This window comes from Lepus europaeus, chromosome 19 (genome assembly GCF_033115175.1).
Source record: "Lepus europaeus isolate LE1 chromosome 19, mLepTim1.pri, whole genome shotgun sequence".
Classification (NCBI taxonomy): Eukaryota; Metazoa; Chordata; class Mammalia; order Lagomorpha; family Leporidae; genus Lepus; species Lepus europaeus.
Genome location: NC_084845.1, coordinates 1,507,003 through 1,530,309, shown reverse-complemented (window position 1 = coordinate 1,530,309; position 23,307 = coordinate 1,507,003). Strand labels below are relative to the sequence as shown.

Below are 23,307 nucleotides of genomic sequence, written 5' to 3'. Positions count from 1 at the left end.
TGGGCCCCTGTACCTGCATGGGAGACCTGGAGGAAGCTCTTGGCTCTTGGCTTCAGATTGGCTCAGCTGCAGGCATTGTGGCTATTTAGGGAGTGAACCAGCAGATGGAAGACTTCTCTCTGTCTCTCTGTAATTCTGCCTTTCAAATAAAATAAATAAATCTTTTTAAAAAATTAATCTTTTTTAAAAGTTAGATCATTGATGATGAATGCTTTGTTTTGAATGAAGAGTCAGTATTGCCTTTGAATATCATCATACCCCTATAATAGTATTTTTTTTTTTTTTAAGTAAAAGCATTTATTGAGAGTGACAGAGAGAGGGAGAGAAATCTTCCATTTGTTGATTCATTCCCCAAGTGCCCGCAGCAGCCAGTGTTGGGCCTGCCTGAAGCCAGGAGCCTAGAACTCCATCTGGGTCCCCTACAGTTGGTGGCAGGAAACCATGTACTTGAGCCATCATCTGCTGCGTCTCAGGTTATGTATTAGTGGGAAACTGGATTAGAAGTAGAGGTGGGATTTGAACCTAGGCCCTCTTATATGAGATGCAGGCATCCCAGATGGTAGCATAATCTATTATTCCATGATGTCTACCTCTATAAATAGTAATTTTAAGACTTACTATTGGCCAGTGCTGTGGCTCAACAGGTGAAAGCCATGGCCTGCGGTGCTAGCTCCCATATGGGTGCCAGTTTGAGTCCCAGCTGTTCCACTTCTGATCCAACTCCCTGCTAATGTGCCTGGGAAAGCAGTGAAGGATGTCCCAAGTCCTTGGGCCACTGCACACCCGTGTGGGAGACCTGGAAGAAGCTCCTGGCTTTGGCCTGGCCCAGCCCTGTTTGTTGTGGCCACTTGCTGAGTGAACCAGTGGGTGGAAGATCTTTGTCTCTCCTTCTCTCTCTCTCTGTAACTCGGCCTCTCAGATAAATAAATAAGTCTTTTTTTAAAATGAAGGCTTACTATTAATCATTAAAAACTATTGTAGGGCCCGGGGCTGTGGTGTAGCAGGTGAGGCTGTTGCCTACAGTCCCAGCATCCCATATGGGCACCGATTCAAGTCCCAGCTGCTCCACTTCCAATCCAGCTCTCTCTATGGCCTGGGAAAGCAATAGTAAAGGGCCCAAATCCTTGGGCTCCTGTGCCCAAGTAGGAAAACCCAGAGGAAGCTCCTGGCTTCAAATCCGCGCAGCTTCAGCTGTTGCAGCCAATTGAGAAGTGAAGCAGCAGATGGAAGGCGTCTCTCTCTCTCTGACTCTCCTTCTCTCTCTGTGTAACTCTTTCAAATAAATAAATAAATCTTAAAAAAAAAAAAAAAAAAAAACTATCGTAGCATGGCATTGCATGCCCTTGGTTTGCTAGGTACATGACAATTTTTTGTTTGTATTGATGGGTACAGCTCCATTCTGAGATCTAATCCTCATCCTGAAGTCCCATCCAGACTAGATTGAAGATCTCTATTTCCTTCTACAAAAATCCTTGTCCACTTTTTTCCCTGAACAGGGTGTCCTGTTCCCAGACCTGAGCTGATCTGCCATTCGGAGCACAGGCCGGAGCTGTGGACAGTGAAGAAACACCTCTTCCAAAGCACCTGTCTAGGTAGGAGCCAAGATGGGCAAGTATTAATCCCTGCAGGCCTGAGACCAGAAGAAACCATGGGCCCCTTGATCCCAAGTGGTGGCTTAACACAATTACCATGACGCATACCCCAAAACTGCCAGATCTTTCCAACTCTTCTGAACACATTTGTAATGTAATAAATTAACAGCAGGTTCTATAATCAACTAAAAAGACGTAGAAAACAGTTATATTTTTTACAGTTAAAGGACACAAATTAGAAGAGGTACAAAACGGGACTGAAAGGATTGCCATCAGGAAGCATTGTTATTCAGGAACTCATTGTCTCCCTGGTATCTCTATGTGGCAGTGTGGGGAAGGAGGGTTGCCAACCCAGGAAGGTCACTGGAGCTTTGGTGTTCAGTTGTTGAACCTCACACACATAGCCATTGATTGAATCATTGTTTTTGGGCTCACTTCAGCCCCTTTCCAGATGTTCAACTGATGTCATGTGCTCAAAGGGTTAAAAGCTGCACTCCTTGGTCTTCTGTTGTGGCGAGCCATTAGCTGGAGTCATCCCTTTAGAACAAACTATCTATGGGCCCAAAGTGAGTTAGCTTTTGTAAATATTCTGTCTGGAGTTGAGGTACTTGCATTCCAGATCCTCTGATACTTCACCCTGCTTTTTTCACTTGATCTCCCTTTCAAGGAATCAAGAATCCAAGACCAGAAAAGAAGTTGCAGACCTGGAGATAGAGTAACGTAGATGTGAGCATTTGATATTGTGGTTGAGACACTGCTTGGGGTGCCTGCATCCCATATTTGCAGTGCTTGGGTTTGATCCAGCATATGGGAGACGCAAATTGAATTCTAGATTCCTGGCTTTAGTCTGGCCCAGCCCTGGTTACTGTAGACATTTGCAGAGTAAACCAGTCTATTTGCTTGTCTTTGTGCCTTTCAAATAAATAAATAAATAACATTTTAAAAGAACATAACCAAACACATAGAGGCATTATTGTCAACATAACTTTTTTCACTAAAATTCTGGTTTTATTTTGTCATTATGAACAATCCCTTTTGTGTATTGGATTTCTTTTAGATGACAAAAGAAAACACAAGAACACAGAACCTAACACATGTGAGCCAGCCCTGTCTGAGGGGGCTTCACTCCAGGGACAACTAAACCAAGGAGCCTCAGGAGACTCCCAGCTGGTACAAGCCAAGGATCAGGATGGGGCATCAGGAAGGCAGGAAGGACACTTGAGACAAGGGGTTGACTTCCAGAGCAAGAAGCTTCCTGGGAAAATGATCCCTGAAGATGGTGTTTTAGGGACAGCTGAAGACCTGTGTTCCTGGAGTGTACAGGAGCAAGCTGCTCCAGGAAGCACTGTCGGTGAGCAGAACTCCCATGGGCCAGGTAAATGTCCCATGATTCCGGAAGAAGAAAATACCTTTAAATGCAGTGAATGTGGGAAGGTGTTTAACAAGAAACGCCTCCTTGCTCAGCATGAGAGGATTCATTCTGGGGTGAAGCCCTATGAATGCACAGAGTGTGGGAAGACCTTCAGCAAGAGTGCATACCTCCTTCAGCATCACATGGTCCACACTGGGGAGAAGCCCTATAAGTGCATGGAGTGTGGGAAGGCCTTTAATCGTAAGTCACACCTCACGCAGCACCAGCGGATTCACAGTGGAGAGCAACCTTACAAGTGCAGTGAATGTGGGAAGGCCTTCACTCACCGCTCCAGTTTCGTCTTACATAACAGAAGCCACACTGGGGAAAAACCCTTTGTGTGCAAAGAATGTGGTAAAGCTTTCCGAGACAGGCCTGGTTTCATCCGCCACTACATCATCCACAGTGGGGAGAATCCCTATGAGTGCTTCGAGTGTGGCAAGGTCTTCAAACACAGGTCCTACCTCATGTGGCACCAGCAGACTCATACTGGGGAGAAGCCCTATGAGTGCAGTGAGTGTGGGAAAGCTTTCTGTGAGAGTGCGGCCCTGATTCACCACTATGTCATCCACACCGGGGAGAAGCCCTTTGAGTGCCTAGAGTGTGGGAAAGCCTTCAACCACAGGTCATACCTCAAGAGGCACCAGCGGATTCACACCGGGGAGAAGCCTTACGTGTGCAATGAATGTGGGAAAGCCTTCACCCACTGCTCTACGTTCATCTTGCATAAGAGGGCCCACACTGGAGAAAAACCTTTTGAGTGCCAAGAGTGTGGGAAATCCTTTAGCAATAGAGCAGACCTCATTCGGCACTTCAGCATCCACACTGGAGAGAAGCCCTATGAATGCGCAGAGTGTGGAAAGGCCTTCAACCGCAAGTCGGGCCTCACAAGGCACCAGCGGACTCACAGCGGAGAGAAGCCCTACGAATGCGTCGAGTGTGGGAAATCCTTTTGTTGGAGCACAAATCTCATTCGCCACTCCATTGTCCACACTGAAGAGATGCCCTATGAGTGCAGTGAATGTGGAAAGGCCTACCGTCGCAGCTCATCCCTTATTCAGCATCAAAGGATGCATACTGGGAGAAACCCTGTCAATGCAGCAGAAGTAGGAAGACCTTTTGCAAGTGAGCAAACCTCTGTCAGCATCCAAAAACTACTTTTGGGGAGTGACTTCTTGAATGTAACTACTAAAGAAAATCTTTTGCAGAAGGAAACATCTTGTGTGCTGTCTGACCATTCTTATCACAGAGAAACCCCACAAGTGTCTTCACTCTGAGAAAATCTATTTGCAGAACATCACTGGTCATCTAAACGGTTCTATTAGCAATTGACCCAGCTTATAAGCCTTATTCTCCTAAGAAGTCACAGAGAGACCCACTAGTTATTGTGCAAATAGGAAAACCAAACTTCCTCTTTCTCCTTACAATACGATGTTATCTCAGGAATTTTTATAAAAAAGAGATCATAATTGGAGAGAAGAGAAAATGAAATGCAAACACTGCTTCACAGCGTTGTGCTGAGTCTGTGACACTAGATCATGGAGTTCCTAGTTTATTGGTGTGGAAGAGGGCCTTGGTGCTCTACGCGTGTCTTGTGTATGCATCCATTGCGGCCTAGGGTCAAGAGAGGTAGAATATTGTAGGAACATTTGGAAACTTACCAGGTATCTTCCATGTTCCACAACATTGTTTCTCTTCTTGTGGGACACAATTTTCATGAGAAATATGAAGACTTGAGTTCTAAAGTACTTATATGTAAGGAGCCAAGGAAACATATGAATGGGCACATTTTATTGTACCACTTAAACTATTTGATTTTTAGAAAAGAAGTATGTGGTTTTAAACACAAAACATTCAGAATACTTTCTTGATCCCAATTTGATTGTATATTTGATTGCTGTAGCTATGTGGTAAATCTTAAAATTGGGTAAGTGATTGTCTTGTTCCTATTTAAAATTGATTTTGCATTCTTAGCTCCTCTGACCTTCCATAAACACTTTAGGTTTAGATTTTCTGTTTTTACAAAGAAATCATCCTCAGATTTCAGTACAAAATATGTTAAATCTGTGGATCACTCTGTTGAGAATCAGCTTTATTGTGTTCAGTATTCTAGTTCATGAACATGGAAGTATCTAAGTATTCCTTGTTTTATTTCATTCTCTTATATAACACACAGGGTATAGCTTCTGTACATTTCAAATTAGATTTATAGCTTCATTTTTTCTTTGAGTGATTATAAATGATATTTATATACAAAGCTTAAGTCTTCACATGGTGGAGCACCATTGTGGTGTAGTCAGGTAAGCTGCTACTTGTAGCACCAACATCCCATATTGGATGTGTTAATTTGGGTCCTGGCTGCTCCAGTCCCAATCCATCATTCTGATAAAGTTACTGGGAAGGCAACAGATGATGCCCCAAGTGCTTGGTACCCTGCCACTCAAGTGGGAGACTTAGGATAGAGTTCCTGCATCCTGGCTTTGGCCTGGCCCGGCGCTGGCTGTCATGGGCATTTGAGGAGTAAACCATTAGATGGGAGGTTTCTCTAGTCTTTCCATCTGTGTCACTCTGCCTTTCAAATAAATAAGTATTATAAAAAGTTTTACATGGTATTTGATCATATACAGAAATATCACTTTAAAAATTTTTGACATCCTACAACCTTGCTAAATTCGCTTGTAGGTTTCTACTTCTTTTCAGAGAATCCTTGGGACTTTATGTGTGGAGATGTGATATGCAAATAGAGACACTTGTATTTCCTCTTTCCCATCTGTGTACCTTTATTTTTCTTGAGTTACTTCTTTCAGTATGATTTCCACTATGATGCCAAATAGGGATAGTAAGAAATCTTCCATACCTGGTTTGTGATACTGGGCAAAAATGTTCAGTCTCTCATTAGTACGATGTTATAAATTTTCTCATACAGTTTTCATTCAAGTTCAGAAAGTTTACCCTAGTATTTTACTGAGTTTCTTTTTAGTGACTTGGATTTTGTCAGAAACTTTTTCTCCATCGGTTGCTGTGATCATGCAGTTACTCAGTTGTCTGTTGTGATGTACTGCATTGAGTTTTAGGTAGTGAGCCAGCCTTTCATCCTGGGAGTAAGCACCACTTGGCTATGTGGAATAGTTTTTTATTATATTACATGTTGCATTTGTTAGTACTTTCTTCTAATTTCATCAGTGAAATTGCTGTCATTGTCTTGTTTTAATGTCCAGGTAGCCATCCCACTCACACACTCCTGAATTGGAAGATACTCTCTCTTCAATTATCTGAAAGACAGTCTGTAGAGCTGGTGTTGTTTGATATGTGGTAGCATTCTCCAGTGGACTATTTGGACCTATAGACTCTTTCTTTTGGTTTTTAGATTATGTATTTTATTTAATAAGTTTAGAACTATTCAGAATGTTTCATACTGGATGAATTATCATAGTTCTTTTCAAGGAATTGTAACAATTGTAATTTCTAATTTGCAGCATTGTTTCAAGCATTCCTTTATTATCCTGTTGATGACATCAGGATGTTTACTTATAGTCCCTTTTATTCTGATATTATAAATGTATCCATCCTGTTAACCCATTGTGCCACAAAGTTGGCCCACAAAATGTATCCATTTTCTTGATCTTTATCATTCTTCTTAGACATTTATCAATATCATTTGTTATGTTAAAGAACCAATGTTCTGCCAGCACTGCAGCTCATTAGGCTAATCCTCTGCCTGCGGCGCCAGCACTCCAGGTTCTAGTCCTGGTCGGGGCACTGGATTCTGTCCCGATTGCTCCTCTCCCAGTCCAGCTCTGCTGTGTCCCAGGAGGGCCGTGGAGGATGGCCCAATTGCTTGGGCCCCTGCACTGACGTGGGAGACCAGGAGGAGGCACCTGACTCCTGGCTTCGGATCAGCATAGCTCCTGCATTGTGGCCATTTGGGGAGTGAACCAACAGAAGACCTTTCTCTCTCACTGTAACTTTACCTGTCAAATAAATAAAGGTCTTTAAAAAAACAAAAAAAGAACCAATACATTACATCACTGATTTTTCCTCTATGTTTTCTTAGTACACTGATTTCTGCTCTTTATACCCTTATGTTTTATGTTCTTGGCTATTAATAATTTCTTGAAGTGGATCTTTAGATTATTAATTTGAGGGTGTTTTTCCTTTTTGTAAATGTAAGATCTATTTATTTGAAAGGCAGGTCAACAGAGAGAGCATGCTCACGCTTTCATCTAGTTCACTCCCTGAATGGCTGTAACAGCCAGGTCTGGGCCAGACCAAAGCCAGGTACCAAGAATTCCATCAGGTGTCCCACATGGGTGGCAGGGCCATTTTCCACTGCCTCCTCCAGGCACATTGGCAGGAGCTGGATTGGAAGCAGAGTAGCCAGGACTTTAACTGGCATTCTGATGTGGGATGCTGGTGTCACAGGCAGCCTAATCCACTGTGCCACAAAGCTGACCCCCCTAGTATTTGCAGTATTTCCTGCTGTTTCTTATTGATTATTAGTGTGTTTTTGCATTTGCTCTCTCACTTTAAATTTGTTGACTTTTTAAAATGTCCCAGAATTTGGTGGTCTGTCTTGTTATATATGGCTGCTTGAAAGAATGTGTAGTCTGTTTTCACTGGATGACATTTTTTTTTTTAAAGATTTATTTATTTATTTGAAAGTCAGAGTTACACAGGAGAGGCAGAGAGAGAGAGAGTCTTCCATCCAGTGGTTCACTCCCCAATTGGCAGCCAGAGCTACGCCAATCCGAAGCCAGGAACCAGGAGCTTCTTCCAGGTCTTCTCACGCAGGTGCAGGGGCCCAAGGACTTGGGCCATCTTCCATTGCTTTCCCAGGCCGCAGCAGAGAGCTGGATTGGAAGTGGAGCAGCTGGGCCTTGAACCGGCTTTAGCCGCTATGCCACAGCGCTGGCCCCTGGGTGAAATTTCTGTTCATTGATTGATGGTGTACTCAGATATTATATATCTTTGCTGGCTTACTGTCTAGTATTTCTATCACTTGCTCAGAATGGAATGTTGAAGTCCTTAACTATTAGAGAGTTAGCCTTCCTTTAAGTTATATGTATCTACTTAATTCAAAGCTGTAATTTTGATACATACACATGTAGCCTTGCTTTGCCTTCTTGGTGTATTGATCCTTGTATCATTATGTAGTGGCTCCCCCCCGCCCCCCCAGCTCCTGTTAACGTTACTTGGTCCTGAAGTATACTTTACTCCTGCACTTTCTGATTAATGTTTTCAGGCTTTAACTTTTTTCACTGTTTCAGTTTAAGCTTTACCTTTATTATTGCATTTGAAGTAACTTTTTTTTTATGATCAGCATGTTCTTGGATCATCCTATCCATTTTGCATGTCTGTCTTAATTGGTATATTTAGACCTTTTAAGATTAAAATAATTATTGATATGTTAGCACTTACATCTACCCTTTTATGATTGGATTGTTTTTGTATTCTGTTTATTATTCCTGTCTTTATGTCTTTGTCTTGTGATTTGCATCAACAACTTTTAGAATTCTATTTGATATTTTTAGTATATCTGTTTGTATTTTTTAGTGCTGGTTCTAATTATTATAATGTATGTGTAATCACAGTTCAATGATATCTATAATTTAGCACTTTGATGTTATAGGAACCTTACATCCATCAATTTTCTTTACCTTCCCATTCAATGTAAGTTTCAGAAATATTCTTTTTATACACTGAGCACCATGTTGGCTGATGTAGTTTTGTTTTTGTTTTAGAGATTTATTTATTTGGAAGGCAGAGTTACAAAGAGAGAAGGAAAGAGAGAGAGATCTCCCATCTGCTGGTTCATCCCCCACCCCCTCCCAAATGGCTGAACAGCCAGCGCTGAGCCAGGCCGAAGCCAGGAGCCAGGAGCTTCATCCAGGTCCCCACATGGGTACAGGGGCCCAAACACTTGGGTCATCTTCCACTGCTTTCTCAAGCACATTAGTAGGGAACTGGATCAGAAGTGGAGCAGCTGGGACTCGAACTGGTGCTCATATGGGATGCTAGTGCTGCAGACAGCAGCTCAACCTGCCGTGCCACAGCGCCAGCCCCTCAGATGTAGTTTTTCCTTCAGCTATCAGATATAGGTGACAAATCGTGAGACGCATCATCCTTTACCCATCCCATTGTTCTTTTCTTCCTTGATAATTCCTTCCTGTTTGGTGAACTTCTTGTAGTCTTCTGGGTTGGCCTGCTGGTGACAGATTCTCTTTGTTTTCCTTAATCTGAAAATATCTATGTTCCCTTCATCCCTGAAGAATATTTTTGTGGGATATAGGATTTGGGGTTGAAAGTTCTTTCTTAGCACCAGTCTCTTCCTTTTGTTTTCTGTGGTTGCAGATGGGAAATCTGCCACTATTTGAATCATTGCTCTTGCAGGTTGTAATGTGTCATTTGTTTTTCTATTTCTAAAAACATTTATTAGAAAGGTAGTGTTGCAGAAGGAGAGGAAAGAAAAAGAGATATCTTTCATCCACGATTCACTGCCCAAATGCTCAAAATGGCAAGGGTTGTACCAGGCTAAAGCAAGGAACTAGGAACTCCATCCAGGTCTCTGATGTGGGTGGCAGGGACCCAAGTATTTGAGTCATCTGCTGCTTTTCCAGGTGCATTAGCAGGGAGCTGTATTGAAAGTGGAGCAGCTGGATTCCACTGGTTTACTAGTGTTCATAAGGGATGTCGCTCTGGTATATCAGCCAACTGCACCATAGTGCTGGCCTCTGAATGTGTCCATCCACCCAGTCTCCCCTCCCCTCCCCTTTGTCTTTTATTTTTTTAAGATTTATTTATTTGAAAGAATTAGAGAGAGAAGGAGAGTCAGAGAGAGAGAGAGAGAAGTCTTCCATCTGCTGGTTCACTCTCCAATTGGCCACAATAGCTGGAGCTGTGCCAATCGGAAGCAAGGAGCCAGGAGTGTCTTCCCAGTTTCCCATGCGGGTACATAAAAGAGAGAGAGAGCGCGCGCGCTTCCATCTGCTGATTACAGTGGCCAACACAGCTAGTCTGAAGCCAGGAGCTAGAAGCTTCAATTTGGGTCTTTCACATGGATGGTAGAGGTCCAAACACTTGAGCCATCTCCCGCTGTTGCCAGGCCACTAGCCAGGAGCTGGATTGGGTATCAAGCAGCCAGGACACAAACCAGGTGCCCATATGGGATGTTGCTTTTCCACCGTGCCATGACACTGGCCCTTGTTTCTATTAAGCTACATTCAGAAGTTTGTGATGTGTCCAACAAGGAATTTTTTACACTGTTTAGTGGTCAGTTTTTTCTTTTAAAAAAATACTAAAAAAGGTTTATTGATTAATTTTAATTGAAAGGCAGAGTGACAGGAGGGAGAGAGAACGTCCATCAAGGCAGAAGGCGGAGGCTAGGAATGCTGTCTGAGGCTCCCACATAGGTGGCAGAAGCCCGGGCATTTAGGCCGTCGTCTGTCTTTGCATTGCATTAGCAGGAAGCTGGGCCAGAAGCAAAGTAGCAGGGACTTGGATCAGCACTCCGGTGTTTGCAGCATTGCAAGTGGCAGTATCCACTGTGCCACAACATCAGTTGTAGTGTTCAGCTTTCTTTTATCTAGGTTTTTGCTATTTCCAAAATTTGGGGAATTTTCAGCCATTATTCAAATATTTTCATTCCTTTTTTTTTTTTTTTTTTAAGATTTTATTTATTTGAGAGCTAGAGTTACAGACAGGGAGTGGGAGAGAGAGAAAGGTCTTCCATCCACTAGTTCACTCTCCAAATGCTGCAACAACTGGAACTGAGCCAATTCGAAGCCAGAAGCCAGAAACCTCTTCCGGGTCTCCCACGGGGGTACAGGGACCCAAGTGCTTGGGCCATCTTCCACTGCTTTCCTAGGCCATAGCAGAGAGCTGGATCAGAAGAGAAGCAGCTGGGACTAGAACTGACACCCATATGGGATGCTGGTGCCACAGGCGGAGGATTAACCTACTGCACTACAGCACTGCCCCCCCTATTTCTCTTTTCTTAGCAACTTCTGCAACATGAATGGTAGGTCTTTTGTTACTGTTAGGTTCCTCAAGTTGTCATCTCAGTAATTAATTTTGTTTTATTCCAGTCTAGTTTCTATTGTTCATACTAATTATTTCTATTGAGCTTTTATTTTTTCACGCACCTTTTAAAAGACTGATTTATTTAAAGATATATTCATTTATTTGGAAGGCAGAGTTAGAGATGTCTTCTATCTGCTGGTTCAATCCCCAAATGGCCACAATGGCTGGAGCTGAGCTGAAGCCAGGAGCCAGGATCTTCCGGGTTTCCTCTGCCATTTCTTTCTTTTTTTTTTTTTTAAGATTTGTTTTATTTATTTGAAAGACAGAGTTACAGAGAGAGGTAGAGACAGAGTCTTCCATCCACTGGTTCACTCCTCAGATGGCCGCAACGGCTGGAGCTGCGCCGATCTGGAGTCAGGAGCCAGGAGCCTCTTCTGGGTCTCCCACGCGGGTGCAGGGTCCCAAGGACTTGGGCCATTTTCCACTGCTATCCCAGGCCATAGCAGAGAGCTGGATCGGAAGAAGAGCAGCTGGGACTAGAACCGGTGCCCATATGGGATGCTGGCGCTTCAGGCCAGGGCTTTAACCTGCTGCACCACAGTGCCAGCCCCACTCTGCCATTTCTAATCTGTTGAGCTTATCCAATGTGTTTTCATTTTGATTTTTTAAATTTTCTCAATTGCTTTATTCTCGTTTTTTCTTTTTTAAGATTTTTAAAAATTTTTATTTAAGAGGTAGAGTTACAGACAGTGAGAGGAAGAGACAGAGAAAAGTCTTGCATCTGCTGGTTCACTTCCCAAATGACCGAAGCAGCCAGAGCTGAGCCATTCTAAAGCCAGGAGCCAGGAGCTTCTTCCAGGTCTTCCACGTGGGTGCAGGGGCCCAAGCACTTCAGCCATCTCCCACTGCTTTCCCAGGCCACAGCAGAGAGCTGGGTCAGAAGAGGAGCACCTGGGACTAGAACAGTGCCCATATGGGATGCGAGCACCACAGCCAGAGGCTTAGCCTACCATACCATAGCGCTGTGCACTCCCTCCCCCCCCCCCCCTTTTTTTTGTGTTTGCTTAGTTTATGATGCCAAAGGACTCAGAAAATCGACAGAAGTCATGGCTCTTTGATAGTTTGACATTTGGATAGAAATTCTAAATTACCTGGAGGAATGAAAGTCCTTCAGTGTTCTATTTTGAGTATCACAAATATTTCTAGGAATGGATAACAGTGATCTGTAGATGCTGTAGGGTTATGTTCTGCATGGAAGAGAAATTTCCCAGTTCTCTATGCCTCATATCCTCAAAAGAGAAGTAGTCACTCCTCTTCCAGGCTTTGGTGGTGGACACATACCCTTCCCTAACTTTGACCTTGTTGCCCATGTTGGACACACTGCAACCTGTTACATAGTAGACCCTTGGTGTATGTGTGATTAGGTGAGTGGACATACACCAGGGTTTTCAAATTATAGTTTTGGGTTTTCTCCCATTGCTCACCACAAATGTATATATGGATGGCACCATACATGATGTATGTTGACCTTGAAGAGAATGCATATGGACTGTTACGGACACATGTACAAGATTCTAGAGGTCATAATGGATGCCTCTTAGTTTCCTGACGGCTTCCTCAAGGTTCGATGGTTTTCTAGGATGACTCACAGTACTTAGATTTTTTTTCATACCCAATGGCAGTGATCTTTTACAGCCCAAAGATACAAAGCAAACTCAAAAACAAAAGACTCACTAGGTGAAGTCCAGAAGAAACAAGGCACTTCTTATTGTTTTGTCTCAGTGAAGTCACACGAGATAGGCTTTTTTTCTAAATCCTTTTTTTTTAAAGATTGATTTATTTATTTGAAAGGCAGAGTTACAGAGAGAGAGAGAGAGGTCTTCCATCTGCTGGTTCACTCCCCAAATGGCTGCAACAGCTGGAGCTGCACCAATCTGAAGCCAGGAACCAGGATCTTCTTCCAGGTCTCCCATGTGGGTGCAGGGGCCCAAGCACTTGGGCCATCGTTTGCTTTTCCAGGCTATAGCAGAGAGCTAGATCAGAAGTGGAGCAGCTGGGACTCTAACCGGCGCCCATGTGGGATGCCAGCACTGCAGGCTGTGGCTTTACCTGCTACGCTGCGGCACCAGCCCCAGTAAAGGCTCTTCCCCATGCTTTCCTCTCAGTCCTTTGCTCCACACTGGTGCTTCCGTCTGTGGCCCCTCCTAGCATGGTTTTCTTTTGGAAACTAATAAATTATCTTTTCAATTAGAACGTCCCATGACGTTCTAATCTCAATGTACATAAATAATAAGTTTGGCAGGCCAATAATTCAACCAAGACATTAATGAGGGGCTACATTTTAAGAGTTTAGCAAAGTAAGTCAGCCCTTGATATGTTACTTCCAAAGCCAGGATGTCAGTGTACCATGCAAGACAAGGTGGAGAGCCGTGGATGGCGCAGCAGTTGGTCCTAGTAGATGAGTAGTAACCAGGCACTTGAGGGACTGCTGTGTTGGTGGGATTTTTAGGAGGGTAGTTAGTCCTCCAAGTCTTTGTCATGGACACTTTTGAAAAGTGTCAGGCACAACCAATAGTGGGCCACAGGTAATGCATTCTTCCGAGTGTCCGAGGTTGGAGGAAGAACCTGTTTCTGTATGCAGTCTCCCACGCTGCCTACATCATTTGTTTGCCTAATTATCCTCTGCCTTAAAGCATTTGTAGCCATGCGGTCTCTTTTCCCAGTTCCTTCCATGTCCCCACTTCTGAGCCAAGTCACTCTCGTTTGAACTACGTTCTCGCTGTGTCTCACGTTGACCCCCGGAATGACACTTGGGCAGTGCTACCGCCCTTGTCCTCCCTTCTCCCTAAGGCGTCACCGCAGCCACCGACTGCGGTTCACCTTGCGTGTTCTCCGTAACCTCCTCCCTGAGACTCCCTGGCATCGTTTTCTGCATCCTTTTCGGAAAAGATCCTGAAAAGGAGGCAACGTGGGCAGGGAAGTCACGGACCCAGTGGAGGCCCAGGCTCGCCTTTTGCACTTGCCCCGATTCGGGGGGGAATGTCCCGGTCTCCCGAGGTTTTATTTCCCCGTGAACACAGGTTTCTGCTCACTAAAAAGGAGACCTGGCGGAAGACTGCGCTCCGAAAGTTTCCTCGCAGCTGGCCGGCTCTGCGGGAAAAGACTACATTACCCAGAAAGCATTGCCGCGTACGGCCGCGGCGTGCTCCGCTCGGGGACCGCCCGGGACAGGAGCGATCCCTGCGGCCCACGCGAGCGGAGGCGGGACTTCCGGCTCCCCGGCGGAAACGTCATCTTCCAGTGCCGGGCTGTTCCTGACAGGTTGTGGGCAGTGGAGAGCAGGGCCGAGCGTATTTCCAGCCTCGAGTGAGGAGTGCGTCCACCATGCGCTCGTCTGTGTAGCCTGACACTTCCCCTCGTACTAGCAGCGTGTCTGTAGCTGGGACCTCAGCCTGCACACCCGCCCTCTGTGTCCACCGCGGACGCGGTGCCGTGCGCTCTGTGCGCGTTTGGCACGGAGGCTGGGTTTCTGAGTGCGACAGCCGACCGAGGTCACTGCACCCAGGGCAGAGAAGGGCTGGGGGTCATCTGCGCCCCGCTGGGTCCTCAGCGTCCCGGGATGGCGGCGGCGTTGATGGACCCGGAGCAGGTGAGTGGATGGGGTTTTGGCTTTGCAGCCTCTCTGCCAAATCGGAGAGATCCGGGTAGGCTGTAAGCCTAGAAGCCACTCGATGTCTTCCTGTCGTTGTCACTTTTTTATGAACAGCGGCTGTAGCTTGTCACTTTATCGCTGTCCCCTGACGCTGTCCGAACTCTTACAGTGCTCAGTCGGAAGGTGAAGGACTGGTGATGCCTCCTTGGGGCTCCCATCGCACTTCATAAATGCAAACCCTGACTGTGGCCTCGAGGCTCTACCGCTGACCTTGTCTCCTTCAGCTTTCCCCATGTTCGTCAGCATCCAGCTGTTGCGGGTTGAGTAGGATGTGTCCCAAAACTCATGCAACTGTTTAACATCTTCTTTTTTAAAAAGGGTTTATTTTGTGGATTTGAATGGCAGTGTTAGAGAGAGAGCTTCTCTCTCCCGGCTCACTCCCCAAATGGTCAAAACAGCTAGGGCTAGGCCAAACCAAGCCAAGAGCCGGGAGCTTCCTCTGGGTCTCTCCCGTGGGTACAGGGGCCCAAGCACTAGGGCCATCTTCCACTGCTTTCCCACGCACATTAGCAGGGAGCTGGATCAGAAGTGGAGCAGCTGGGACTTGAACCGGAGGCCATATGGGATGCCTATGTCCCAGGAGGCGGCTTTACCTGCTTCCTGCTGCACCACAATGCCGGCCCCTAAACCAATGCCTTGATCTAATGATTGATTAAGGGTGGAGACTGGAACTAAAGTTGGCATCTCAGAGGTGGGGCCCATGGGTCATTGGGGGTGTGCCCTCAGAGGGTTCAAGGTCTTCCCAGCTGCACTCTCTCTGCTTACCTCAGGACATGATCCTTTCTCCACACCCATCATTAGCCAGACTCCAGACTGTGGGGCCAACCAGTCCTGTAACCTCAAACTATGAGCTGAAACAAATGAAACTCCTCTCAGGTGTTTTAGAGAAAATAATGGGAAACGGGCTAATACAGAAAATTGGTGTGGGAAAATGGGGTTGCCACTATGAACTACACCTTTAGATTGGGAGGAGCCTTTGGAATCGATTTGCTGGCAGGCGTTGGAAGAATTTGAAGGAGAAGGCTAGGGAGAGCCTAGAGTGTTGTAAGCCGAGTGTGTCAGGCAACTCTGATGGGGCTCAGCCGGTAGAAATGTGAAGGCAGAAAGGCCAGGCTGATGAGGTTTCGGTGGAAATGAGATTCTTATTGGGAATCAGATTAAGGACCAGCCTTGCTGCAGGGTGGCGTGGGGCCTGGCTGTATTGTTTCTCTGTGGGGAGAGTTTGTGGGATGCTGAACTTCGTGGTGGCCTGGGTTGTTTGGCAGAGATTTCCAGAGTGTTCAGTCAGTAGTAGAGATGTTTTATTTATTTATTTAAAAAATTTTTTTTGACAGGCAGAGTGGATAGTGAGAGAGAGACAGAGAGAAAGGTCTTCCTTTTTGCCGTTGGTTCACCCTCCAATGGCCGCTGCGGCCGGCGCATCGCGCTGATCCGAAGCCAGGAGCCAGGTGCTTCTCCAGGTCTCCCATGCGGGTGCAGGGCCCAAGGACTTGGGCCATCCTCCACTGCCTTCCCGGGCCATAGCAGAGAGCTGGCCTGGAAGAGGGGCAACCAGGATAGAATCTGGCGCCCCAACCGGGACTAGAACCCAGTGTGCCGGTGCCGCAAGGTGGAGGATTAGCTTGTTGAGCCACGGCACCGGCCAAGTAGAGATATTAATGGCCACTCGTAGAAGGTTTTGCAGTGAGGATCAGGACCAGAAAGGAGCAGAGTGGTGGTGGTGGTGGTGGTGGGGTTGACTAGAGAAGGAAGAAAAGGCTGCAGTTCAGTTTGGGACAGGAAACTCCATGGAGAAACTGCTTCCTGAAGACATTGGTTCAGCTAAAAGGTAGTCACGTGTTAATGGGCAGGACAATGGGACGGAGACTTGAGGGCTTCTACCTCTTTGAGGCTACTTCTGCAGTCACTGCCACATTAGAGGCATAGAAGTGCAAATTTGTTTTTGGGGTCTTCCTGGGCAGAGTCCTTTGGTGAAGCTGTGCCCCTGTTGGTAGCAGATCTCAACATTGTCCCTGTGGTGCTGATTTTGGTGGCTTGTGGGGTGCAGGAGCACTGGCCCCTACTTAGGCCTTTTTTTTTTAGATTTTTAAAATTTATTTGAAAGGGGGCCGGCGCCATGGCTCACTTGGTTAATCTTCCACCTGCGGCGCCGGCATCCCATATGGGCACCAGGTTCTAGTCCCGGTTGCTCCTCTTCCAGTCCAGCTCTCTGCTGTGGCCTGAGAGGGCAATGGAGGATGGCCCAAGTGCTTGGGTCCCTGCATCCACATGGAAGACTAGGAAGAAGCACCTGGCTCCTGGCTGCGGATCAGCGCAGCGCCGGCCATAGCGGCCATTAGTAATGGGAGTGAATCAATGGGAGGAAGACCTTTCTCTCTGTCTCTCTCTCTCACTGTGTCTGTCACAGTACCTGTCAATAAAAAAAAAAAAAATTATTTGAAAGACAGAGTTACAGATGGCCACCACTGCCAGAACTGGGCCAATCTGAAGCTAGGAGCCAGGAGCTTCTTCACTTCTGGTCTCCCACATGGGAGTAGGGCCTGAGGACTTGGGCTTTCCCAGGCCATAGCAGAGGGCTGAATCGCAAGTGGAGCATCTGGGGCTCAAACTGGTGCCCATATGGGATGGCTGCACTGCCTTGCAATATGGTGCCCATATGGGATGGCTTTACCTGCCTTGCCACAGCACCAGCCCCTAAGTACCTTAAGTTTTTGAGCTGGAAGACCGCACTTTCACTACCCCTACCTGACCACACCTGGATGCCCACCTGCCAATCCTGCTACATAATCACGCCCCTTTGGAAGTGGATAAAAGGCCTGAAACACAGTGGGCCTGGCCCTTTTTTCCTTTTTGCTCTTTTTCGCCATATTGACCTTTGTTGCCCTTGTTGCCCTGCACCTTCGGACCGCCTGCGTCCTCAACCTTCACTTCGCTGCCGTGATAAGCTGCTAGTAGTAGCTGCTCTTAACCAGCTGCACGTGGCTCCCGACCTGCTCTCTGATCGCTATGGCCCCAACTTAATTTCCAGACTTTCCTTCCTCCCTTAAGGTCCTTACTCTGATGCATTTCTCTCACTGAATAAAAAGCTTAAAAACTTACCATGCCGCCTGGTTTATTTGAGCCAGGATTCAGAATTCTCTGAATTCATGGCAAGAACCCCCAGAGCTTATTAATTTCAGAAATATTAATAAGCAAATCGGTATCAAACATACAAACCTGACCATGCAAAGTTCTCTTCCATTTCCCAGTCTTTGTCCTTGCTCTTTTTCCTTTGGGACGCGCCTTTGTTTCGGCCTAGATGTCACCTGTTTGGAGATGCCTTTCCTATTGGTTTAGACTACAGTGGCCCCTTCACACAGGCCCAGGTGTTAGGGGCTGGGTTGGGCCTAAATTAATTTTCCAGATTCTTGTCTTTTACTTAGAGAAGAATTCTAAGTACAGAATCCTAAACACGGCATGCAGTGTGATAAACTTTATTTACTTTATGAAGGGAAAGTGAGCCAAAGAAAGGGAATTATCACACTTGCTCTCTTCATGAGTCCACGAGGAAGAGCAAGAGAACAGTTCTTCCTAGCTTTTTGTGAGCTTTAGAAACTTAGAAGTGTTTACATGGTGCCACCCCCACATCTCCAGTAACAGGAAGTGCTTTTTGGGGAGAGGTCTTCTGATCGACAGGTAAGTGAACGTGGCAACACGTGCAAAGGAAGTGCAGCTTCCAGCTCATGAACTTAAAATTATCTAAGCTTTTGCACATCACAGGGTCTGGCATTTTTATGTAGGAAGGCCAGAACATTAAAGGACCATGCTGAGTTGATTTTGTCCAGGATATTACGGGAGCAAATAATTACAATAGTGTCATAATAGCTGATGTTTCCTTTGTGTTGGCTGGTAGGCAGCTATGATATATCACCTCATTTATTTGTGAAGTCCTTAGAGTTTGGTCCTATTATCATCATGCTAACTGAGGTTCAGCTACATGCCCCTGGTCACTGCAGTCAGTTCTTAAGGTATCAGAAACTAGCAACCAGTACGTCTACCATCACAGGCTAGGTAGACCTATGAGTGTCATCTAAAGTGAAGTTTGCCAGGTGAGCAGTCCTACTTCCAGCAAGATGTCTTGGACATGCGGGGTCATGGTATTTCATGCAAGTGGAACTGTGTGTCCATAAAAAGGTATTTTGGTTGATTGAAGTTCCTACCTACTGACACTTGTCCTGGGAAGGTGAGCTTGTATGGTCTTACATGTCCCATCCTACTCAACCAGGTTATATGTATGTCCTGTCAAGGGTCCATGTTATGCTTTTCACAGCTTGCTGTATCCCGTGACTCTTGTTCCCTATGCCTGAAATAGCCTGGTCCTAGGGATCTGTCCCAGCAGCACTGGATGGGAAGAGGAAGTGGTGGCTCGTTATGGATCCTCCTGGGCACTTGCTTCAGCCCCTACCATTTCACAGACATGTGTGAACACCTTAGGTGACTTTTTTATTGGTATTTTTATTTTGTAGTTTATTTTATATAAATATTTTTGTTTTAAAATATAATTTTTAATATTTTGCCACATTCACTGCATATATAGACTTTATGTGTATATATATTACATTTTTCTTGAAAACAGTAATATCACGAAGTGAGGGGTTCATGACAGTGATCATGATGTGACTGTCATATACATGATATGATTTAATGAAGCAATATTTATAACTAAATACCAAATGATATGATATCTACCCAGTTTTTATACTCTATTTATTAACTTCCACAAATAAGAGAAAGCTGCAATATTTGTCTTTCTGGGCCTGACTAGTTCAATCCATTTTGTTGGAAAAGTCATGGTTTCATTCTTTTTAATGTCTGAGTAATAATCCATTATGTATATATACCTGATTTTCTTTATCCAGTCATCAGCTGATAGATATCTAGGTTGACTCCATATCTTTGCTCTTGTGAATTGAATTGCCTTAAACATGGGAGTGCAGATATCTCTCTCATATGCTGATTTCACTTCATTTAGGTATAGTAGTCAGCTTTTGATTACTGTAACTAAAATATCTGAGAAAAGCTTCTTGGGAAGGAAAAGGTTTATTTTGGCTCATAGTTTGGAGGTCACAGTTCAGGATCAGGTGGCCCTATGAGTCTGGCATCTGATGGAGCTGGCAACGGTAGAACATGTGTATGGAAGAAATCACATGTGGTCAGGAGACAGAAAGGAAAATTAGGCCAAACTTGGCCTAAGAAACCAATTCTGTTGCTAAAAATACCTTACAAGGGCAAGATCCAGTGACCTAAAGACCTCACGCTGAATCCATCTTTGATAATTGGATCAAGAATCCACCCTGATCCACTAACCATTACCGTTAGTCCATTGACCATTAACCCAGGTCTTGGGGTTAAACTTCTGCATGAGTTTTGAGGAACCATGTCCTATTCAAACCATAACAGTGTTGATTTCCAGGGCTATAGCCATTCACTCCAGTCTGTCTGATTTTCTTTCTCCCTTCCTTTCTTCCTTCCTTCTTCCTTTCCTTTCCTTTCCTTTCCTTTTCCTTTCCCTTTTCCTTTTCCTTTTCCCTTCCCCTTCCTTCCTTCCTTCCTTTCTTTTTCTTTCTTTCTTTCTTTCTTTCTCTCTTTCTCTTTCTTTCTTTCTTCCTTCCTTCCTTCCTTCCTTCCTTCCTTCCTTCCTTCCTTCCTTTCTTTTTCTTTCTTTCTTTCTTTCTTTCTTTCTTTCTTTCTTTCTTTCTCTCTTTCTCTTTCTTTCTTCCTTCCTTCCTTCCTTCCTTCCTTCCTTCCTTCCTTTTTTTCTTTCTTCTTACAAGATTTATTTGTTTATTTGAAAGTCAGAGTTACACAGAGAGAGGAGGAGAGGCAGAGAGAGAGAGAGATCTTCCATCCTCTGGTTCACTCCCCAATTGGCTGCAATGGCTGGAGCTGCGCCGATCTGGAGCCAGGAACCAGATCTTCCTTTGTGTCTCCCACTTGGGTGCAGGGACCCATGGACCATCTTCCACTGCTTTCCCAGGCCATAGCAGAGAGCTGGATTGGAAGCGGAGCAGCCAGGTCTTGAACCGGCGTCCATATGGGATGCCGGCACTGTAGGTGGCGGCTTTACCTGCCACTCCACAGCACCAACCCCGTCTCCAGTGTTTCTACAACATTTTTTCCCTTTAATTCTTATGACTATTCTTGATTAAATGGGAAATATTATATTGATTTGGAAATTGAGGCTCAAAGAAAAGAAATGACAGGGTCGATGCTGTGGCGCAACGGGTTAACGCCCTGGCCTGAGGTGCCGGCATCCCATATGGGTACCAGTTTGAGATAGCTGCTCCACTTCCGATGCAGCTCTTGACTGTGGCCTGGGAAAGCAGTGGAGGGTGGCCCAAGTGCTTGGGCTCCTACACCTGTGTGGGAGACCCAGAAGAAGTTCCTGGCTTCTGGCTTCAGGTCGGCACAGCTCTGGCTGTTGCGGCCATCTGGGGAGTGAACCATCAGATGGAAGACCTCTATCTCTCTCTGCCTCTCCTCTCTCTGTGTAACTCTGACTTGCAAATAAATAAATCTTAAAAAAAAAAAAAAAGAAGAAGAAAAGAAATGACGTCCCCAAGGTCACATCGCAGGCCCATATTGATTTAAGGAGTTTTGATTTTGAAGCTTGAGTTTCTTTCTGTAGAGCTGGGCACTTTAGTTGCGTTACGGTGGCATATAAGACTGTCAGCAAGAGACAGAACACACGGTGATGGCCAGTAAGCTCAGATGCTGTTGGTTGTTTTTGTTATTCTTTCCCGATTCTCTGACATTCCAGATTTACTCTCTGTTCCTCATGGCCCACTCAGTATTGTTCTAACATTGCCTCAGTCTTCAGCAGCTTGTCACTGTGGAAGCCTCTGCTTCCTCTGTTCTCTCGTCATGTCTCCAAGCATGTGTGCCCCTGGCCCTTGAGCACAGCACAGGGCTCAGCCCCTGGAGGTGCCTGATGGTTTGGCACTCCGGTCTCTGCGTCTTTTGCTGTGATTGGGCGATAGCTTCTTATCCTAAGCGTCAAAGGCAAACATTACTACCCCTGACTTTCCAGGTGTCTGTGACCTTCGAGGATGTGGCCCTGACATTCACCCAGGAGGAGTGGGGACAGTTGGATGTGGCTCAGAGGACCTTGTACCAGGAGGTGATGCTTGAAACCTGTGAGCTTCTGGTCTCCCTTGGTAAGTCCTCTCCACCATTTGAGGCACCTAAAGTTTCCCTCCTACTCTGGCTGTGGGTCTGGCTGGTCAAGCCCTCCTTGCTTCCCACCTTTGTGCTATTTTCTGGAGTCTCCCCTTCCTTCCTGACCTTGGATCTCAGTTACTGAGGGTTAAGCAAGAAACATAGTTTCCATATGTGTAGGCAGGAGATGGAAATGCTTTGCAGAACCCAAAGGCAGCATTTCTAGCTGGGCCCCTGAGAGAGGAAGCACAGTTATGCCCTGCTTCTAGGTCTATTGGCTGCTCTTCGTGAATGTGCTCCTACCACTGTCTTGTCTTTTTTTTTTTTTTTTAAATTTATTTGAAAGGCAGAGTTACAGAAGGAGACAGAGAGATAGATCGAGATTGTCCATCCGCTGGTTCACTCCCTAAATGGCTGCAATGGCAGGAGCTGGGCCAGCCTTAAGCCAGGAGCCTGGAGCTTCCTCCAGGTCTCCCACATGGGTGCAAGGGCCCAAGGACTTGGGCCATCCTCTGCTGCTTTCCTAGGAGCATCAGCAGGGAGTTAGATGGGAACCAGTGCCCATAAGGGATGCTGGCATCACAGGTGGCAGCTCAACCTGCTACACCACAACACCGGCCCCTGCTACTGTCTTCTCAGAAACGTTTTTTTCCATTTCATGGTTTGTTTTCTTTTTCTTTCTTTCTTTTTTTTTTTTCCAGAAGGAAGTGGCCACCTGATTCTCAGAGGCCTTTTCCTTCCCCATGTCTACTTCTTGCATGTTTATATTGTTTCTCTCTTTAGGCTCCACTTACTTACCTCTCCTGGCATCCTATCCTTTATAAGCAAGAAAAACAGCTGGAGCAGTGAGTTCCCTGTAAAGTGTAATCCGTTCTCTGTAAAAAACACTTTCCAGGGCTGGCACTGTGTCGTAGTGGCTAATGCTCAGCCTGCGGCACCAGCGTCCCATATGAACACCAGTTCATGTCCCGACTGCTCCTCTTCCAATCTAGCTCTCTGATTATGGCCTGTGAAAACAGTGGAGGATGGCCCAAGTGCTTGGGCCCCTGCACCCGCATGGGATACCCGAAAGAAGCTCCTGGCTCTTGGTTTCAGATCAGCTCAGCTCTGGCCACTGCAGCCATTTGGGCAGTGAACCAGCAGATGGAAGACCTCTCTGTCTCTCCTTCTGTCTGTAATTCTCCCTCTCAAATAAATAAATAAATCTTTAAAAAAAAATACTTTCCTTATGAGATGCTGTCCTTTCCGTTTTGGGATGGTAAGAGACCTTTGTTCCATGACTGTTGATAATGTTAGATGATGCTTAATGTTTGTGTCAATATTGGCATGTGATCAAATCATTTTGTAGGATTTTTCCTGTTTTTTCATTTTTTAGT

At 45.5% G+C, this 23,307-nt stretch overlaps 1 protein-coding gene across 1 annotated transcript in view; it reads left to right on the top strand.

The window, feature by feature from the left end:
* LOC133748646 (uncharacterized) overlaps window positions 1-23,307 on the top strand; it is a 42,602-nt gene that overhangs the window by 6,000 nt on the left and 13,295 nt on the right. Inside the window, exons 3-9 of the mRNA XM_062177577.1 lie at window positions 1,497-1,592; window positions 2,650-4,269; window positions 13,873-13,990; window positions 14,122-14,343; window positions 14,448-14,671; window positions 18,627-18,761; window positions 21,754-21,930. Of these exons, the coding sequence (XP_062033561.1) occupies window positions 1,497-1,592; window positions 2,650-4,269; window positions 13,873-13,990; window positions 14,122-14,343; window positions 14,448-14,671; window positions 18,627-18,761; window positions 21,754-21,930 (2,592 nt within the window). The remainder of the gene's footprint in view (window positions 1-1,496; window positions 1,593-2,649; window positions 4,270-13,872; window positions 13,991-14,121; window positions 14,344-14,447; window positions 14,672-18,626; window positions 18,762-21,753; window positions 21,931-23,307) is intronic.